The sequence below is a fragment of the Amblyraja radiata genome, chromosome 10 (assembly GCF_010909765.2).
Source record: "Amblyraja radiata isolate CabotCenter1 chromosome 10, sAmbRad1.1.pri, whole genome shotgun sequence".
Lineage (NCBI taxonomy): Eukaryota > Metazoa > Chordata > Chondrichthyes > Rajiformes > Rajidae > Amblyraja > Amblyraja radiata.
In genome coordinates, this window is record NC_045965.1 from 20,800,314 (window position 1) to 20,822,286 (window position 21,973).

The 21,973-nt window shown below is 41.4% G+C and overlaps 1 protein-coding gene across 1 annotated transcript in view; it reads left to right on the top strand.

Annotated features, from left to right (window-relative positions):
* The window catches only part of lepr (leptin receptor), an 87,009-nt gene that overhangs the window by 23,130 nt on the left and 41,906 nt on the right, over positions 1 to 21,973 (top strand). Inside the window, 7 exon segments of the mRNA XM_033029136.1 lie at positions 3,822 to 3,945; positions 4,797 to 4,978; positions 7,187 to 7,332; positions 10,760 to 10,901; positions 15,643 to 15,717; positions 15,720 to 15,929; positions 19,744 to 19,861. Of these exon segments, the coding sequence (XP_032885027.1) occupies positions 3,822 to 3,945; positions 4,797 to 4,978; positions 7,187 to 7,332; positions 10,760 to 10,901; positions 15,643 to 15,717; positions 15,720 to 15,929; positions 19,744 to 19,861 (997 nt within the window).

Consider the following 21,973-nt stretch of genomic DNA (forward strand, 5'->3'; position numbering starts at 1 on the left):
GTTTCAGGCTTGCAATAATAAAGTTATTTTTTTCTGCGGGGTTTTTAAAATCTAAAGGTCTTTTAATAGCTATGTTATTTTTGTGCCGGCAAAGTAAAATACTAATGGTTGCATGTTACATTGTTTAATAGAGTATCATTGCACAAGTGTCCATAGAAGTGATTGTTATCAGTTTCAATGGCCACCTGTGGTTGTAGTAGCAGCAGTGTTCTAAAGAGACAAAGGTGTCTGATTGCTGCTGGGAGGTTATATGAAAAAAAGTTGTTTTCCCCTATATTGGTTAAATCCAAGACACCTATATTTCCGCTTGCCAATTTCCAAAATTATTTTGAAGTGCTTCCCTAGTTCCCAATCAAAACTGTGTTATAACCAATTTGGTCTGTGTAATGCAAATAGTGTTCCCTAATTCATCACTCATGTTATATCCAATCTGTGCATGGAAACACAAGTTATAGCAGAACTAGCTGCAATAGGTTTGAATCTGCAACCTACTCGCTTTAAGATGAGTGCTGCTACAAATGCAAAATGTATACATTGAATTAGGTGTAACCACCAACCATGAAAACACCTAAATATGTGATTCTGATTGTGATCTTGTTTCAACATCTCTGTCTCATTGCCTTTCGGTATTGAACATGTCCAAAGTTTGTGAATATATTAAGTACCAGAACTGAAATGGTTCATTGTAGTAAAGGTTAATTACAGACCGACAAAAATCAGCAAGTGCTTTGGAAATGTTTTCGTGCTCTAAACAGTGGATCAGACTTTAACTATAGATGGCACCATTGCTGCTTTATAACAGATTATTTGCTGCTCAGTGTAACTTGACAATTTAATGTGGCTTGTCGGCAAATATCACCATCTATCTCTAGAACAATCTTAGGCAGGAGGATAATAGTTTATCTGGTTTTAATTTTGGAATGCTAACTTTGCTGAAGTTCTTTCTAATTGAAATATATATATATAAATAAAATGAATCTACTTCAGAATTTGGATCGTTTATCAGTTGAAATGCTGTGAAATTGGGGAAATGTTGAACGATTTATGATTAAAATAACATTTAAACATTTGGAACTTCAATTTTAAGAATGGAACACAATATCGTTAGAGCCATAATTTAAGTGTTACTATTTTGCTACTATGTGGATTTTATCTTGCATTACATTATATTTAATACAATTCTGAATTAATCTTTTTATGTTTTTGGTTAGTATATTGCAGGGTGATTTTTATCTTAAGATTGAAGAGCTGTGTAATACTGTCACTTCATTATGGAAATTCATGGTTGTACCTGTAGTAACATGGTAATGATAATTGTTATGAAACAAAATGTATACAGTTTAATCCTGAGATTATATTTGTATAGCTTAATGTCTACTTCACTACAGAATACTTCTGGGAAAATACTTACTATTCAGTGGGATTGCTCATAAACTCATTAAAATTCCAAAATTCTTTTCAGAATCTCACTCCAAATTTGACTAACAGTAAATTTCTTTGAGACCGCACAACTGTTTATATAAATGCTGGTTGTTTCAACCACGGTAAAAATCAACACCAGAAATGCAACATGCATATCAAAGAAAATGCAACTGAGCTTTTCCTCAATTCCAATGGGTTCACCACTGTTTTTCAGGAAACATAAATCACTGTCGCTCCAGGTAAAACTCCAATCTCACCAGCTAGAACGTCTCATGGACTCCAACAGTTCAAGGCGCTGGGTCATCCACATTACTGCTCTATTGAATCGATCCAGCCTCATAAACGTTTTTTACATAAATGACATTTTGAAATGCGAGTGAACCCCTCAGGTGGGCATTTACTATTAATCCCGAGAGAGACCCCAAGAGGTTGCTTATAGAAACGTACAAAATTCTTAAGGGGTTGGACGGGCTAGATGCAGGAAGATTGTTCCCAATGTTGGGGAAGTCCAGGACAAGGGGTCACAGTTTAAGGATAAATGGGAAATCCTTTAGGACCGAGATGAGAAAAACATTTTTCACACAGAGAGTGGTGAATCTCTGGAATTCTCTGCCACAGAGGGTAGTTGAGGCCAGTTCATTGGCTATATTTAAGAGGGAGTTAGATGTGGCCCTTGTGGCTAAAAGGATCAGGGGGTATGGAGAGAAGGCAGGTACAAGATACTGAGTTGGATGATCAGCCATGATCCTATTGAATGGCGGTGCAGGCTCGAAGGGCCGAATGGCCTACTCCTGCACCTATTTTTTATGTTTCTATGTTCCAAATTGGTGATCCGACTATACACATAACATGTATACAGTATGTATGAGAGGGAGCCCCTGGTGGTGACAGTTGCGAGGAGTGGGTTGATAGGAGGATGACCAGGGTATTGCCTCCAGTGCCTTCAAAGTTGGCTGCAGGAGGTGCCCCCGTGACATAAAAGCGGTCGACAGAGGAGAGGGACGTAAGGTCGTGGGGCTGCAGCAGCCTATGGCTTACCTGGGCATACCTGGATCGGGGGCACTCTGGTACTTCCAACACATGAAGCCGACTGTGGACTGTTTTTCTTCTCTTGTAAAAAGTGCCAAAATATGGCGATGCATTTGTGGTTGTGCAAAAGAATTTCACTGTGTTGTGCATACATGACAATAAAGAACTATTGAACCATATTGATGGCACCATTGCAACTTCATAATAGTTTCTTTGTTGCTCAGAGTAACTTGACTAATGTAGCATGTTGGTAAATTTTAACATCTACGGTACTTCAAGAACCATCTTTGGGAGGAAGAAGGTAGTTTATCTGTTTTGAATTTTGGGGTTTTAACTTAAGAGTCCAGGTTCTTGAAGTGCTGTAGTGCATGAGAGATTCTAGTGGGTGAGATGGGAGCTTTACTTTGAGGGACAATGATTTTCTTTTCCTGAAGAACAGTGGTGAACCAGTTGGAATTTTAATAACATTTTGAGTTGTGTACAGTGGAGTTTATCGTCATATGAACAAATAAGTGAGGGAGACGTACCATGAAAAATCTTGCTTGCATTCTGGTGCAAACTGATGATGCTATCACACACCCAGATACCATGCTGCATCATATGAATTTGACTTCACTTGATCAGCAAACACAAGGTCTTAAAACAAACAAATATCAATCTGTAAACACTCAGTGGCTAAGGAATTATCTGCAGTTAACATTTCAGGCATGGGCTCATTTTCAAACCTGACAGTTTATTTGTGGTTAAAGTGATTTCAGGCCATCTCTGGGAAATGAACACCAGACTTACGCACACCCCTATATATGAACAAGCTCCCATTATATCAATAAATTCAAAATTCTGACAAACATGCATGTGTTTGTTCCTACTAACTGCAGAACTAGTTTACCCTCTCCACTTTTAGCAATTATTCTTTCTAATCAGTCTTGTGTGTTTTTGATGCCATTCATTACAATGTGGTAGAGGTATTGTTACCTTATTGAGTGTATTTTATGGATAATATGGACAAAACTGATGAAGCATGTCTGTAAAAACTGGGACGACCTGTATATTCCTGAGATGATTCTGATAGTTACAGCAGGGGTGAGTAGCACATTAATGAGAGCTGTTTTTTAATGGCCCTATTAATTGAAGGAGGACTGGGTCAATATACAGTATGTCCAGTACTTCCTAAGCCAAGGCCATTAGTGATGAAAGTTGGGATGCTTTGGCTCAACATGAATGATTTTCGATTACTGGGTACTTTTGTACACAAGACCATTGTAGTGTATTAGTTAAATCATCTTGCAAACTCTTTAACATTATTCTTTCATGAACTTGTTTGGTTCTTGGATTTTGTAAGATTTTTATCAATCGTTTATTCTTTTCAGGTATCAGAATGGACATCAGGTGTTGGGCACATGAAGACCTGACACTGTTTATCTGTACATTGAACCCACAAGATTGGAAGATGCACACATTTGCAAAGTACAGAATGAAGCATCGGGACCTGCTGTAAGTAAAAGTACATTCTCGCCGTGACTGCGAGGGTTTCCTCTCACACTCCAAAAACATACAGGTTTTTAGGTTAATTGACTTGGTATAATTGTAAAGTTGTCCCTAGTGCGTGTAGATAGTGTTAATGTGCGGGAATTGTTGGTCGGAGCAGGCTCGGTGGGCCGAAGGGCCTGTTTCCGCGCTGTATCTCTAAAACTAAAAACTAAAACATATTCTTAGTTTTAAAAGTCATCAAGGATCATGTTGTTTGCATATTGAGGTGAGGGTAGATTGGAGTCAGTTGATTGTGATTTTTAATGGAGGTAGTTATAATATTTCTACTAACAATCCACAAAACACTTCTGAGGAAAGAATCTGCTAAATTTTAAATAACATCAACTTTAAAAAAATGAATCTTCCTGGAGGTTTATTTTAGTTAGCGTTGTGCTTCTTTGAAAATCTTTCAGAATGGGTCTGAACACCCTCCCCTCAAGAGGCATTCATGCTTTATTGACCCATCGTCCTATTCCTGTTTTGTTTTTCTAAGAGTGCTGCTTCAGGATGGAGAACAGTTCCACAGCTTCCGACCATCTGCTCGTACATCAGCCAACCATTATTGTTGATCCATGAATGTAACTTCAGAATTGTCTGAGTACAATGAGCTTACAAAAATAAATGATTAGGTTTCAAATAAGAGCCCATGCCAGGACCGTTAACTGCAGCTATTACCCCGTGTGCTGAGTGTTTATGGCTTGGTCTTTGTTTTAAGATGCTGTGTTTGCTGATCTTGAAGAATAAAGGCCTTCTTTGACTTCCCCATTCTGTCCAGGGTTGGGCCTTGAGTTGTACTTTGCTTCTGTTATTTACAGGTATTTTGACCAGAAGGAAAGCAATGTTTCGACTTGCGTTAGTAACTGTCTACAGCAGCATGTAATTAAATGCACCATATCTGCCCTTGATCTGAATCGCAAGTATCTCATTTGGATAGAGCTGATAACCGATTCAGGATCCTTACAGTCACCTATGATGTTAGTAACTCCAATAAATGTAGGTGAGTCTGGAGACAATTATGCTCTCGCAATGTTAAAAGTTATAAACATCTTTGTATTTAATTTCATGAAGCCTGAAATGGAATGCAGAGATAAAATGATACATCCTTTTAAAGACAGTTGATTGTGGGGGAAAAAAGAGTAAGTGAATCAGTTCAAGGAAAGTAACTTGCTTTTTGATTCTGTCTGTTCATTTCTTTTGCATGATTGAACATTTTGGAAGTTGTGAGGTAACTATGAATTTGGATGGAGCACACTTAGGGCAGTAAATGTTTGGGGATTTCACTTAAAATGAGGAGAATAAAATCAATAACTGTTTTTGCAAAAAATACAGTACCTTTGAAAAATATTTAAAGTCAGCCATTCCATATTGCAGCCCAATTATGTGGCATTTCTGGTTAACCAATATAGGGAATATTACACTTCGCTAGATTATTCATGGATCTCCTGCAAGGTAGAGGGAAATTGATGAGGTAAACTCAGTAACATTTTTCCAGTATTATTGTTGGTTGCCGACTGCCACAGCCAACTTCCAGTTCAACTCAAGACGCTTGGTTTAGTGTAGAGTTTGAGATTTCGTAAATTTTTTGGACTTCTATGGATCCAAACACTTTTTCAGTGAATTCATATTCCCAGCTTCCAGGCTCTCGCACATCCCAAGAATTTACAGACGGGAGGTTTGTGTGGAATCAATATTTTAAATATACTGCTGTTGGGCACCTCATAATATTGTTCTTGGGAAGTCGGAGGTTATCCAGCAAAGGTAGGAAAGAACGTATTTTTTGGAGAGTTGTATTTTTTTTTTTTACAAATATTCATATGCCACTGTTTGAACAAACCTTTCAACGGATGAATTGCAGCCTGCAGATGTAACTGGATATTCTTCCCTTGCCCATTCCTTTTCACTCATGGGGCTGGTGGATTGCAAGCAAATCACTAGGTAAACTGGGATCTGGTTGGGAGAGTTGACATTGGCGGCATGGCAACTATAGCTGGAGGAACCCCAGCTTTCCCAAAACAGGGATTTATTCTCCTAGCATGTTGCAGCTGTGCCCACATTAGATAAAGAACATAGAACAGGCCTTTTGGCAAACATAATGCCAAGTTAAACTAATCTCATCTGCCTGCAGGTAATTCAGACCCTTTAATTCACTGGAAATTTATGTTCCAATCTAAAGGCCTCTTCAGGCAGTGGAGGCCAATTCACTGGATGTTTTCAAGAGAGAGTTAGATTTGGCTCTTGGGGCTAATGGTATCAAGGGATATGGGAAAAAAGTAGGAATGGCGTACTAATTTTGGATGATCAGCTATGAACATATTGAATGGCGGTGCTGGCTCGAAGGGCTGAATGGCCCTTCCTGCAACTATTTTCTATGTTAAATGCCACTATCATGCCTGCCTTTACCACCATCCCTGGCAGCACGTTCCTGGTACCTGTGTGTACAAAAAAAGCTTGCCCTGCACATCTTGTTTAAACATTGTCCATTGTTTGACCCAACGGGCTGGCTTCTCATTGCCCCTTCCTTCAAAGCAGCTCTTTCATAATTTTGGCATTTTCTGTCCTCACTCCCATTGCTTCCTTCTACTTCTCGCCAAATGCAGCATTGTCCTTTTTATTGACCAGATATATATTTGCAATCTAAAACTCTGGAATGACTGTTTTCTGATTTTACCTTATGTAACCGAATGAGCTGCCAGCATCACACGGGGAATTAATAAAAAAAAGAGGAAATTAAACTTTAATTTAATCTTGGAACCTCTCAGTCGCACAAAGTGGACTGCAATTGACAAAGTGCTCAGGAAATGCTACAGCTGGCAGGCAGCATACGAAGGAAAATCAAGTCTACCCCAAAATAAATAAATAAATGGATCTGCCTGATGATCCAGTGTTAATGTCTATGACAGCTGTGGTACGCCACAACTACAGAATATTGTGATTTATTGACTTTTTTTCTAATAAAGGTAAAGTTAAGATTTCACAGCATAATGTGGGCCATATATTCCTACTGTTTCTCATTTTCGACTAACCTTAGTATTTGGATTAGTGGAACCTCGGAACCGAGCTCCCTCTGTGTGAGAAAATGTTTCATTAGTGGTGGGGGAACGGAAATACTGAAAGTAGCTAATTTTTTTAATTTGATCTGTGCGCTGGCTCTCTGTGTAATGACAGCTTAATTGTACCAGTGTTTTTTTAACTTTTTATTTTGCAGTTAAGGTAAATCCTCCCATTAATCTACGGACGGAAATGACAGTTGAAGGAATTTTCAACCTTAGCTGGTCAAGCCCAAGTTCTGAACCATACCTGCTCCAGTATGAAGTAAAATACTGCACAGGCATCCCAGAGAGAGTCTGGAAGGTATGGTAGCTTGTTTTGAGAAAAATTAATTTCCCTTTTTCTCTCCCTTCCTGCCGCATGGCATAAATCAAATGGAAGTGGACAAGTTAGCAATTACCCCAAAACCTTTGTGTGCCCAGCTTTGAACAGAGTCTGCTGTTGTCTCATATGTAGTAGCGGACTTCAGCTAAAGGAGTGTGATGTTATTTACAGGTGGAATGATCTCATACTGGTTACTACTGGGAAGCCCAAAGTAGTAGCTCTTGTTGGTCATCCCACTTTGCCCATATCACTGTTGATCTCCTCAGGCCCCATGATCATCCCTACGGCCGATAGCCCCTGACCTAGGTCTGATTGTCTCTCCAATTTTTTACCACATTCTGACCAGAATAATTTACACCTTACTCCAGCCCCAACCCAATCTCCGCCACGACTATTACCCAACACACCCCAATCCCCATCCATTGACCTAATCCCCACACCCCATGCTGACATTGTCCTCACATTCCTATTCTGTGTACAATATGTAAATACTTCTTCTTTTTTTTTTCTTTCCAATCCTTTGACATGTTTCTTCTACATCACTTCAGTGCTCTCTATATATATATATATTTTTAGAGGAAATGAGAAAGGGGAAGATTATCTTAAAATGAACATATTTTAGAGTATTTAAGAAGGAACTGCAGATGCTGGAAAATCGAAGGTACGCAAAACTGCTGGAGAAACTCAGAGGGTGCAACAGCATCTATGGAGCAAAGGAAATAGGCAACGTTTCGGGCTGAAACCCTTCTTCAGACTCAGAGTATATTTAGAGTATATTTGGCATCCAATTCCAGCATCTTTCTGAGTGGGTCTTTAAAAGAAGTTTTGACAAACGGGTATTGGTGCCATGCAGGATTTAACTCCTGCAGAAGCACATATGTAGTCTCGGTTTATTAGTCTGGATGATTTTTATATTATTTGATTAATCATAGATTTTCCACAAAATAAAATGCTCAAATATTATCATTGTTGTAAACACACATGAATATATTAAAGCAGTTTCCGAATGTTTTCTTTTATTCAAATAAATTATTTAATAGCATTATGAAGCTATTTGTAAGCTGTGGTGAGGAACCTATCACGATTAATATCACTGGGAAAATGTATTGGGCTAGTTAATGGGCTGAGGGTGGACTAATTCCATAGATCTGATGGCTTCTTTCTCAAGATGTTAAATAGATGGCTACAACATTAGTGGATCAATTGGTTATCATTGTGCAACGTTCACTAGATTCCTAAAAGGTTTCACCGGACTGGAAAATAGTAGATGCAGCACTCCTGGTGTGGGAAGCAGAGCTAGAGAAGATGGGGTACAAGATACATTTATTTGTCACGTGTACCAATTGGTACAGTGAAATGTGTGGTCGCCATACAGCCATACAATTAATAAAGAGCACATAACACGATAGTCTTAAGGGCCTGTCCCACTAGCATGAGACTGCATGCGGTAAGCACAACCTAATGTGGTCGCTTGAGCCGAACGACCTCACGGGGCCGGTCCCACTTCGATCGCCGGAGCCGTATGGAGTTGTGCGGAGCTGGTCCCGACATCGCGCGGGGCTCCAAAAAACTGACACTGTCCAAAAATTCTGCGCGGCAACGGCCTACCGGCCCTCAGCCGCATTGAGGCCTTACGCACCGCCTCGACGGGCGTGCGCAGAGTCTCGACGCCATACGCAGCGTCTCGATGCCGTACACAGCGTCTTGACGGGGTATGCCTTCGCTCGAACTTCACGTCAACTCGTACGGGATCACTCGACCTCCGCGCGGCCCCCGCTTCCGGTTTGGTCGCGCTTGCCGCATGCAGTCGCATGCTCGTGGGACAGGCCCTTTAACACAGACATCCCTACACAGCGGGATCAAAGTTTCCCACTGTGAGGGAAGGCTCCAAAATTCAGTCATCCTCCTCTATGTCATCCCGTGGAACCACAATATCATTGGTGAAAATACTAAAATCCATTGTAAAGGAAGTGATAACTGCCTCCTTAAAAAAGTGTAATGTAATTAAACAGAGTTACTGTGGTTTTATGAACAGAAATGGTATATGTTAAATTTATTTGAATTTTTTGAATTTATGAACAGCAGGGTAGGTAAAAGAGAACCAACAGATGCAATGTATTAGCATTTTCAAACTTCCCTCAATAGGGCATTGGAAAAACAATACTCCACAAGTAAAGGGCTTGTCGAGTTGGAGATAATGTCTCAAGATAGACATGTTTGGTTAACAAGTAAAAAATGAAGGGTAAGGATAAGGATCCAATTTAAGGTTTTTAAGGTAGTGGGTTGGTTTGGGGATCTCAGCTGATTCCAATCCATGTGAATGATGTAGATGAACTAACTGAGCATAGTCTATTCAAGTCTGCAGTTGAGTCAAAGATGGGAAGGTAAGTTGTGAGGTTATGCAATGTGTCTGCAGAGGGATATAGAAATGTTTAGTGAATGTGCAAAATAGTGGCAGATATAGTACAACGTGGAGAAATGTTTTGTCCACTTTAGTAGGAAGAATAGTTTAATTCGCCCATTGTTTAAGTGCGAGAATATTAAATGTTAGTGTTAATAAAGATTTAGTTGCCTCATACAAGAAACACACAGCATGCAAGTACTCCAACTAATTAAGAAGGCCTTTGGAACAACAGCCTTAATTGCATGTAATTTAGTAACAAGTATAGTTGCATGGAGTTCTGTTTAGATTGCAACTGGAGTACTGCACACAATGTGAAACTCTTCATTCATGCAAGTGGATACTTTCTTTCTGAGTGATACAGTGGCGAATCACAATAGATCCTTGGATGACTGGGGTATCTGATGAGGAAAAATGAAGAGAATGAGTATATCTGGGTTGGGCTCAAAGGAGCAAGATGATGCTAAAATATATGGAATTGGCGCGATGTTTACCCAGGGAAAATGGCTTAAACCATTGTAGGTTGGCCATTTAAAGCTGAAATAAGGAGCAATTTCTTCGGAGGGTTGTGAATCGTAGGACTGCTCAACACGTGAGAACCGTGGATGTTCATGTTCATAAGTTCTAGGGGCAGAATTAGGCCATTCAGCCCATCAAGGCTACTCTGCCGTTCAATCATGGCTGATCTATCTTTCTCTCTCAACCCCATTCTCCTGCCTTCTCCTCATAATCCCTGACACCCGTACTAATCAAGAATCTGTCAATCTTCATCTTAAAAATATCCCTTGACCTGGCCTTCACAGTTGAGTCACTAAGGATGCTTGAGTGTAAGATAGACAATTGAACTGTAAGGGATCCATGGAAATCGAGACCAGGTAGGGGAGTGGGGTGAGATCTGAGATAATTAATTGTGACCATGTTAAAGACTTAGCAGGCTTGATCGTCTCTCTCACCTATCCCTGCTCCTAAATCTAATGTTTTTCTGTTATTAATCCTACGCAATAGATTAAGGATGTCTGGCAAAACTCTTTGATGCTTCACAATTTGGAGAGTGACCTTTCTTATCTTATTGTCATTCGCTGTAAACGTCGCGATGGCCCGGGGTTTTGGAGTGATTGGAGTGAACCTCTGCATGTGAACGTACAGGGTAAGTATCAATTTTCTGCAGCAAATACATAGAAGGCCACATCGGCAGGGAAGCAAGTAGAAGATTTTTTTAAAGTGTTTGGTTCATATGAAATTGTGGAATTGAACTCGAACAAAGATGTGACTGTTCAGATTGCAGTATAAAGTAACTGTTAATATATTACCTGCCTGCTGGTAATATTCTTTTCCTTGAGGACTCAACTCTCTCTTAGTGAAGAATGTCACGTTCATTCCTTGGCCTTGTGATAGTAACAACTTATTCCATGTTGAGGGTTTATCATCTCAAGGGGAACGGAGCTGAGAAAAATATACCTGGATGCTGACAATTGTATTTCTCATGGATGTGCAAAAGTTCATCAGCATCACTGATTACCAAATAGTACAAAGAGACAAAAGGAAGACCTTATTCAATGAATATTTTAATTTATAAACCATATTGCCGGGTTCCTGGCTAAGGAAGGGACACTGGGCACCCTTATATGGGCTTGGTAGGAGGCAAAGTTGGACTCAAAATGAAGTCTCACTAGCTTCCTCTGCTACCACCCAGTAGTGCATTTCACAACTGATACTCACTGGTTTTTAAAAAAAAAAGGCTTTCCTCATGTAACGTTTTGTTCTTTTATCAATCTCCTTCGATCTGGTAAAAAATAGATTTCCCTTAAGTAATTTTTAGTTCCTTTATATCACTCACTTTTTTTTTGCACCTGGAATACTTCCACCCTCAACATATTCACTCTATCTGTTCTGCTGAAACCAAGCTTAGTTTTAAATACCTTCTTCAGATACACTCACATCCTTCCACGCTTCCAAGGAGAGCCTCTCCAGTTTCTCCTGCCTGTCCTCATGATTGAAGTCAATCATCCATGTATTCATTTTAGAAAATCTCAGTGCACTCTCTCACGGTTTTTCATCTTTCCTGTGATTTGGTGGTGCTACAATGTTTAATTGTGGCGGTACAAAAAAACAAATTGTAAAATGGAAGAACCATAACCGTGTTACACAGCCACTTTAGAATTGAAACAGATAGATCCTGAACTGACTGTGCAAAGGTGGAAGGTGCCACCGTTTTAACTTGTGTCAAAAGTTGTGCAATTGTGCTGCAAAACCAAGACACGTCTGCAAAAAATAAACATGTATTTGAGCCAGGATTTCTTTTTGCAGCCTGCTGCTGCCTGACTGATTTAATGTATTCCATAGTTAAAGCCTGACTCTATGAATAACAAGGTTTGTCAACACTTCTACTGCTGTGTATCTTCCTGTGGAAATGGACACATGTGACCTTTATAGTCTTTGATCAGCTGGAAGCTGCTAAGCAACCCTCATTTAATATTCCTGCCACCTGTGTCAGCCGGGGTACAGCCTGGCATGAGGCTGCCTTGAACGCTTAACACTGCTCTGCTATTTTTGGTTGTCTATTAATGCTTGTCAATAGGTAAGCGTTATGAGATCATGAAGCAATAGTGAAAATAATGCAAGTCGAGCAGCTCCTTTAAAGAACGGAATGACTAGTGTCTAGTTTGTAGCTCTAGTCAGATAAAGAGCAACGTACAAAGTGCGAGAGGAACACCAGCATCTGTGGAGGTAAATGGACAAACAACGTTGGGACTCTTCTTCAAATGTCATCTGTTCATTTCCCTCCATAGATGCTGCCTGGCCTGCTGACTTCTTCCAGCACTTTTGTTTTGCTCCAGATTCCAGCATCAGCAGCCTCTGGTGTTTCCAGCTAAATTGCAAGCTGAGTTGGTCGTCTTGCTTCACCCCTGATTCCTCTGACTTTTTCCTGGTATTGGTTCTCCTTTCTGTTGTTTTCCCACTTGGCATTCCCAGTCAGCCCTCGACGCACAATGCACTTTCTTTCAGGAAACCTATGGCTCCTTTTCACAAGATTTGAGGCTCTTGTTTTTGGGCCAACCTGGAAGCTCTCCATGAAAATAGGTAGGTTGAGACTCAGAGAGAAAGAAATCTTAAATGTGATTTAAACCAATTGTGAACAATGGAGATGTAGGCCATTGTAAAATGCCACGTGGAGTAATTTTGAAGCAATTTCAGATCAAATTGTCTGCAAACAGAGTAGTATGATGATAATTATCATTCACTGCCAATTCTCTATCAGAATTTACCAATCCTCTACTAAAGGACCAAACCATGAAAAGTTACAGTGCTTATTGCAGCCTGAATTAGGAGATGAGGAAGTTATGATCCAGTTTGGATTTGTAAGGTTGCTGTACGTTAGTTGTGGTGAAGCGCACTTGCTTCATTAATCCAGGATAATTTGGCTCCTCATATAAACTGCAAAAGTGTCCACACTCCAGTAGACCAGTAAATAAATAATCTTTACAGGATATAAACTAATAATAACTGTAAAATTATCAATACAATTCTAATTCATTAAGTGGTGGTATTTATATCTCCCAGCTAGAAATGCACTAATTCAATTCCTATTATGGGACCTTGAACAGGTAGCGAGGTACCTTCACAATGGGAATGCTGTTCCATCATAGGTGTTGCTTTTAAGGTGAGATGCTAAATCAAGGCCTTGTCTGTCATGAATCTTGAAATAATTAATCTGAAGAAAAGTTGAGGAGCTTCACCTGTTCTGGTCAAAATTCATCCTTTAACCAATACATGATCTGATCAATAAATTCCTTGTTGTGCACATATTTACTGCCATGACAATTTCTGCTTTTTTTTGTAAACTGAAATAATTATTCATTAACTGATGTACAATGTATGTAGACTTTGCAATTGTTATGTGGAGCTGAATGTACTCATTCAAAACATGAGAGATGGTGTAGGATGTTCTAAAAGGGCATACTTGTTACTATCCATGAATGTTTATAATGTGTTTTCCTCTATTTTCTGGAAGTCACGGCAAGTGGAACTTTCTGCCTCTACCCACAGATCTCATCCCTGCCCACACTGAACGCCATCACATTAGGTACTGGAGTGGAAAACCTCTCTCCCTGCCCTCCAATTTACATAGAACTCAACCTGGCACAGGCTGATCTATGCCATGAAAAGGGCTTCCCTGGTAAATCCATAGTTTTCATCCAGTCCTTGCCCCACTGTACTTCCTCTCTTGCATCTGCTCTTTCTCTCCTTGTGTTACCTTTTTCCATCTCTGTCTGCAATTCATTTTGATTCTCTGCCACTCTTTCCAGCTTCTTTGCACTTATGGTTTCACTTTGACACTAGGTGCCTAAACCCCCTGCATCTCCATGCTTAAGGTGGATGTGGATGCACGGAGTCTGGGCATCCATGGTCCATGTGTAGATGGTTCAGGCATCTGTCACCCGCCTCTACTACTTAAAATTCTTCTCCTGTTGTAAAAGCTTTGGTGTTGACACAATTCAATTCTCTGAACAAGAAATGTTGTTGTGGGATCTCATAATGGTCTTAGCAACATTTAAATCTAAAACTTTCCATCGATATTCTGATGATTCTACATTATTGAAGGAATAGAACAGAGAAAGATTACCAGGCTCTGCGTTTAAGTCTATGTTTACTTTAATGGCGAGTGAATTAAATGCTTGTTGTCTATTCTTGCCTTCAATTCAAGTCAATTGGCAGAGGATATCTTTTTTTCCCCATCAGTATTTAATGATGTTATCCCTCAACAAAACCAATGCCTCTGACATGGATGAATCCCTGGTTTATTTTGCAAGGTGCACATGATATCCCAGTTTAAATGAAAAACAAGAGCAATGCGAGCTGCGAACCTGGGCGGCACAGTGCCGCCCGCAGCTTGTAGAGTTGCTCCCTCACAGATGCAGTGACTTGGTTTTATTTCTCTCTGCCAATGCTGTCTGTCTGTAGTTTGCAAGTTGTCACTGTGACTATGTGACTTCCGTGTGTGTGTGTGTGTTGATATGTTAATTTGCCACTGTAAATTACCCCCCTATAAATTACCCCCTGTGATAGAATCTGGGGTGGAACTGAGAGAATAAACTGGGATTAGTGTAAATGGGGCTTGATGGATGGTGTGGACTCAGAACCAAAGTCTCTGTTTCTGTGCTGTATGTGACTCTGATAATTTTCACCAAGATGAAATAACTGCAATCGGTAGGATGGATTTTGCATTTTTATTGAAGCGTGTTGATCTAATTCAATGCAGCTGCTACTTGTCTCAAGGTTCACTTACAGTGATTTTGAAAGTCTTTACATCAATGATGTCAATGTTTTACACGCTCGAACTCCATTGTATCTCTGTCTTCACCAGTGAAGGGAGCTATTTGAGAACAGGATGGATTAATTTAGAATGGGTTACAAGCCTTATGATTGAAGCGGGTGCCACAGTGGAATTCTCAGCAGGGAAGGGAGAGGAGTTACTTCCTTGTATAAATTGAATTTAAATGATTACAAAAATAATGTGTGTGTGTGTATATATGTAGTTTAGTGTAGTTGGGAGATCCAGCGCAGATAGAGGCCATTAGGCCCGCCGAGTCCATGCCGACCAGAGATCCCCGCACACTAACACTATCCTACACAGGAGGGACAATTTACAATTTTACCAAAGCCAAACCTGTACATCTTTGGAGTGTGGGATGAAACCAGAGCTCCCGGAAAAAAACCATGTGGTCACGGAGAGAACGTACAAACTCCGTACGGGCAGCACCCATAGTCACGATCGAACCCGAGTCTCTGGCGCTGCAAGGCAGGAACTCAATCGCTGCGCCACCGTGCCACCGTTTAATATGCAAATATTAAGTAAAATATTTATTTAACTAATTTTGTTTTGGCAGCAATTACATATTACCCATCTCAAGTGCTGGCAACTATTGGCTCGGATGTTACTGTACGGTGCGTTTTCTACAATCAACCCTGACCAATTATAATGTTGTCTGGTGGTTAAACATGAATGAGAAAATTCCCGAAGATCATTATTCTTTAATCAATAATCATGAAACCAGTGTTACTCTCTTCAATGTAACATCAAATGGACAGTCTCAATTCAACATATTGCAGTGTTGCCTTCAAAATGAAGAAAGAAGTATTTGTAACTTTCGCTATGCAGAAATAGTTATATTGGGTAAGATTTTTTTTTAAATCAAGGAGCATGCTATCAGATGGTATAAAATAAATGTTCAGTCTCTTAGATTGTTTTCAATCGACCAATATCATTTTGAGTCCGAAGTACAGTCTGACGAAGGGTCCTGATCCAAAACATCATCTATCCATTTTCTCTAGGGATATGGCCTGACCCGCTTAGTTAGGCCTGCACTTTGTGTCATTTTTTGTAAACAAGCATCTGAATTTCTCTGTTTCTACAGTAATTTTATTCCTCCTTTAAAGAAACAATGCTCCTCCTTGGTAGAATAGAATAAAATGCCTTTTATTGTCATTCAAACAGCTTGGTTTGAACAAAATTGCTTTTTTACTTTCTTAACATTAGAAAAAATCCCAAGACCCACACTTAACACAATTTACACAAACATCCATCACAGTGAATCTCCAACACCTCCTCACTGTGATGGAAGGAAAAGTCTTATCTCCTCCCTTTGTTCTTCTCCCGCGGTCCAGCAGTCCAACTGCAACATTGAGGCGACTGGGGCTCACGATGTTAAAGCCCCTGGAGGGCGATGGTAAGTCCCGCGGCTGTTAAGCCGTGCCGGGCGATGTTACGCCCCGTTCCAAGTCATTTAACCCGCGATTCCAGCGGGAGAAGTAGCCGTTACGGGAGCTCCGAAAAGCGGTCTCCCACCAGGGACCTGCGAGCTCCTGATGTTACCATCCACAGGGCCTGCAGCCGGAGCCTCCGAAGCTCCTAAGTCGGGTCACAGCCGCGTACCACCACAGCTCCTCCCGTTACGACGTCGGCCTGCTCCGTGATGGCAGGTCCGCAGGCTTCGCGACTGGAACCCTCGGGTTGGTCCCGGCCGGAGTCCGTCGCCGGCTCCACGATGTTGAATTGATTGAATTGAATTGAATGCCTTTATTGTCATTCAGACCTTACGGTCTGAACGAAATTTTGTGCCTGCAGTCATACATACAATCATACAATAATAACAACAATAAACACAAATTAACACCACCACAGTGAGTCCTCCAAGCACCTCACTGTGGTGGAGGCAAAAATCTTAGGGCTGCAGTCTCTTCCCTCCTCTTCTCCCTCTGCGCTGAGGCGATTCCCCACCGGGCGATGGTAAATCAGTCCCGCGGCTCACCGAACCCCGCAACGGGCCGGCTCAAACACCGCGGCCCGGGGTGGTCGAAGCTGCCGCCCTCCAGTCCAGCGGACGCAGCCACTGGCCCGCAGCTGAACCCAGGACTCGGGTCAACGCCGTCCCAGCCACCGGAGCACCGTTCCAGCCCCGAGCCGGATCGCCCTCACCTGAGTGCCGTTCCTCCCTCGGGCTGGGCCACTCCGACGGGAGTGCCGTTCCTCCTTCGGGCTGGGCCACTCCGACGGGAGTGCCATTCCTCCCTCGGGCTGGGCCACTCCGACAGGAGTGCCGTTCCACCCTCGAGCTGGGCCACTCCGACGGGAGTGCCGTTCCACCCTCGAGCTGGGCCACTCCGACGGGAGTGCCGTTCCACCCTCGAGCTGGGCCACTCCGACGGGAGTGCCGTTCCTCCCTCGGGCTGGGCCACTCCGACGGGAGTGCCACAGCCCCTCACGGGAGAGTCTCGGCCCCTCGCCAGGCCATCCTCACGGGAGCGCAGTTCCAGCCCCGAGCTGGGCCGCCCTCACGGGAGCGAACCCAGGGCGAGTCCTGACTGGCTCTGCCTCCGGAGTCCCGAGGTCGCCAGCTCCGCCATTAGGCCTCAGCGCACACGGAGGCAGAGAGGGGGGATACGACATAAAAGTCGTATTCCCCCCAAGGGAGAGACAGCAAACCCCGTTTCAACCCCCCAACCCCCCCCCCCCCCACATAAACACAACCTAAAAACCAAAAACACAACTAGACAAAACGGAAAAAAACAACACAAAAAAGTAAAAACAAACGGACTGCAGGCGAGCCGCAGCCGTTCCCAGCGCCGCCACTTCCGGTTAGGCCCAACGACACCGGAGACCCGACAGGGAAAATGTCGGGTTCCCTGTACATGGAATAGATTAAACAGTTTCCCCCACCACCTCCCACATGTACACAGCTGAAAAGATAATTAAGACTAGAATCAAAACACATTTAACGAGGCAAAAATTGAAAAAAAGGCAGACGGACTGCAGTCGAGCCGCTGTCGTTAGGCGCCGCCACACCACTTCTGCTGTGTTACACGTCTAACAATATAAAAAATCATCAGGGCTAATGGGTTGTCTCTACCCAAAATCTCGATCATCCGTTTGCCTCCATCGATGCCACTAGATTTGCTAAGTTCCTCCAGCAGTTTGGTTTTGATCCAGATTCTGCAGTCTCTTGTGCTGTGGAAGGTTGCTCATGGCTGCTGCTCCCCTCCCCAGTCGGGCCTCAGTTATCAGAGGCGGATCTTCTAGTGACAAATTCCGGGAGAAAGTCCCAATGCCAGCCAAGCGCTGGTGAGGTGTGAGAAAGAGGTGCTTCGCCAGTTGATTAAGCCGTGCACAAAAGCTCACATTTGCAAACATTCAACAGCTATAAAAACATTAATCATTAAAACACATAAAAATCTTCAAAATTACAAAGTGTTCAGTTGAAAAAGTTGGATAAAATATTCCGTGAACAGGGGATAGCATGATTAATCAGCATCACTGTTGTTGAGCTGGAAATGGTTGAGAGTTAAAAGTTCCTAAGAGTAAATATTACTAACATTCTGCCGTGGACAAACGACATTGAAGTGACAGCCAAGAAGGTACATCAACACTTTATTTCCTGAGGAAACTGAGTACATTCAGCATGTCTACTACAACTCTTGCAAACATAGAAACAGACAATTGGTGCAGGAATGGGCAATTTGGCCCTTCGAGCCAGCACCGCCATTCAATATGAAAATGGCTGATCACCCAAACTCAGTACCCCGTTCCTGCTTCCTCACCATATTCCTTGATTCCATTAGCCCTAAGAGCAACAGTGTTTCTAACTCTCTCTTGAAAACATCCAGTGAATTGGCCACCACTGCCTTCTGTGGCAGAGAATTCCACTGATTCATAACTCTGGGTGAAAAAGTTTTTCCTCATCTCAGTCCTAAATGGCCTCCCCCTTGTTCTTAAACTGTGACCAACATCGGGAATATTTTTCCTGCATCAAGCCGGTCCAATCCCATAAGAATCCCTTAAGAACTGCTACAGATGCACCATAGATGCACTGGGTAGCATCACAGCTTGGTTTGGGAACAGCTCTGCCCAAGACTGCAAGAAATTCCAGAGAGTTTTGAATCCAGTTCATCACACAAATTAGACTCCCCACCATTGACTAGATCTACATTTCATGGTGCATTGGGAAAGCAGCTAAAATAATTTAACGCCTTCCCCATCTCAGTCATTCTTCTCCTCACTCCCGTCGAACAGAAGGCACAGAAACTTGAAAGTAGATAGTTATGTAAGTGATTTAAAAAAAAGAAATGCGGGAAATATTCAGCAGGTCAGGCAGCATCTGTGGAAAGAGATGTAGGTTCATCATTTTAGCCAAAGACCCATATGAAGGTGCTAATAATTTTTTTTACCCTAAAGCACTAACCCAGTTTCTCACATAAAATATTTCTAAGATTTTCTGTTTTATTACATATTTTCAACATTTTCAATTAAATGAACTGTCATTTAGTGCCGTTTATTGTATACAATTTTAAAATTATTTTCATCCTTAATCCTTTATTTATTTAATTTAATTAATTTTGCTGATTTAATTATGCATAGGATGCAAAATATCATCTTCCCACATCTTTATTAAAATAATGATTTATATCGTTCCTCTACATTTATATTTTTACAGATACAAAAATTAATATTTCATGCGAGACCGATGGTGCATTGGAAAGAATGATCTGCAGATGGCACTCAAGTCTCTGGAAACCAGAAGCAGCCAGCAATTACAAGTTAAAATATTACATGCAAGTATAATGTCTTTATTGTTACTTATGAGCTAGGGTTAGGAATAGGGGGAATAACCTCTGGCTACTCATTGGTGAAGGTGCTATACTGTCAGAATGTGCTTCAAACTTGAATGTGGCATCACAGGTGGATTCCTTTGAAGTACTGTCAGTGGTAGATAGGGCGGTCAAGAAGGCTTTCGGCACATTGCTCTTCATCGGTCAGAGTCTTTTTTTTAAATTTTTATTTATTTATTAGAAGTAGACATATTATAAAATGTAGTTACATATTATAGTAAAAAAACTTTTCATATACATCAGTCATACATTATTAAAATTTTCCATTATCAATTACTTCTGCTTCTAGTGTTTTTATTTTTTATAGAAAGAGGGAAAAAGAGAGGGTAGAAAGTTACAAATAAAAAAGAAAGCAAAAAAAAACACAACAGAAAAACAAGGGAGGTGGAATGGGTTACCTGTAATACATCAATGGAGATAGGTTTGTAGGTTATAAAGTATAGCTTTTCATCTATTCCTGAGTTCAAGTTTTAGTTGGGTCCTCGTGCTGTGCCAATCTATCCCTTCAGATAGTTAATGAATGGAGCCCAAATTTTATGGAAAAGATCTTGTTTGTCCATTAAGACAAGTCTAATTCTTTCTAAGTATAGGGTCTCCGACATTTCCGTAATCCACATTTTAATTGTGGGGGTTGTAGGGCCTTTCCAAAATTGTAATATTAATTTTTTTCCGGTTATTATACTGTAATTGAGGAAATTTCTTTGGTTTGTTGTGAGTGTTAAGCTTTGTTCTGATATTCCAAGTATTATTAATTTTGTGTCTGGGTCCAGTTTTGTATTAATAACTTCTGAAGTTATTTCAAAAATATCAGTCCAGAAATGTTTAAGTTTTATACAGTTTATCGGTCAGAGTCTTGAGTATAGAAGGGAACTGCAGATGCTGGAATATCGAAGGTACACAAAATTGCTGGGGAAACTCAGCGGGTGCAGCAGCATCTATGGAGCAAAGGAAATAGGCGACGTTTCGGGCCGAAACCCTTCTTCAGCTGCAGCAGCATCTATGGAGCGAAGGAAATAGGCGACGTTTCGGGCCGAAACCCTTCTTCAGCTGCAGCAGCATCTATGGAGCGAAGGAAATAGGTGACGTTTCGGGCCGAAACCCTTCTTCAACCTGAAGAAGGGTTTCGGCCCGAAACGTCGCCTATTTCCTTCGCTCCATAGATGCTGCTGCACCCGCTGAGTTTCCCCAGCAATTTTGTGTACCCTCTTGAGTATAGAAGTTGGGAGGTTATGTTGCAGTTGTACGAGACTTGGTGAGGCTACATTTAGAGTATTGTGTTCAGCTTTGGTCACCTTGTTATAGGAAATATGTTGTTCAGCTGGAAAGGGTGCAGAGAAGATTTACGAGGACGTTTCCAGCACTTGAGGCACTGAGCTATATGGAGAGATTGAGCAGGCTAGGACTTTATTCCCCACAACACAGGAGGATTAGGGGTGATCTTATAGAGGTGTAAAAAATCATGAGAGGAATAGATAGGGTAAATGCACAGTCTTTTACCCAGAGTAGGGGAATCAAGAACCAGAGGACATGGGCTTAGGTGAGGGGGAGGGGAAAGATGTAATAAGAACCTAAGGATCAACTTTTTATATGGGACGAACTGCTGAAGGAGGTAGTTTAGGCAGGTACTATCTCAATGTTTAAGAAACATTTAGACAGGTGTTTGGATAGGTTTAGATGGATATGGGTCAAACACAGGCAGGTGGGACTAGTGTAGATGGGACATGTTGGTCAGTATGGACAAATTGGGCCGAAGGACTTGTTTCCACACTATATGACTATGAGACTTGTTCAATATCTTCCATCCACATCCCCTATCAGTTCCACAGCAGGTTCACTCACACAGCAGTCAGTTACATATTTTAAGTTCCCTTTGGTAAACGATTACATTGAGAATGCTTTATGAAAATACAAATTGATGCTCAGTATATTTCATCCCAACATTACTTCCAAAGTAAAAAGTTAATTCCTTATAGTTTTGCCCCATTTCCAGGTTTTGCCATTTAAATGAGTGTCTGAGTGATAGACAATTTGTCATGACATCAGATCTATAAGACC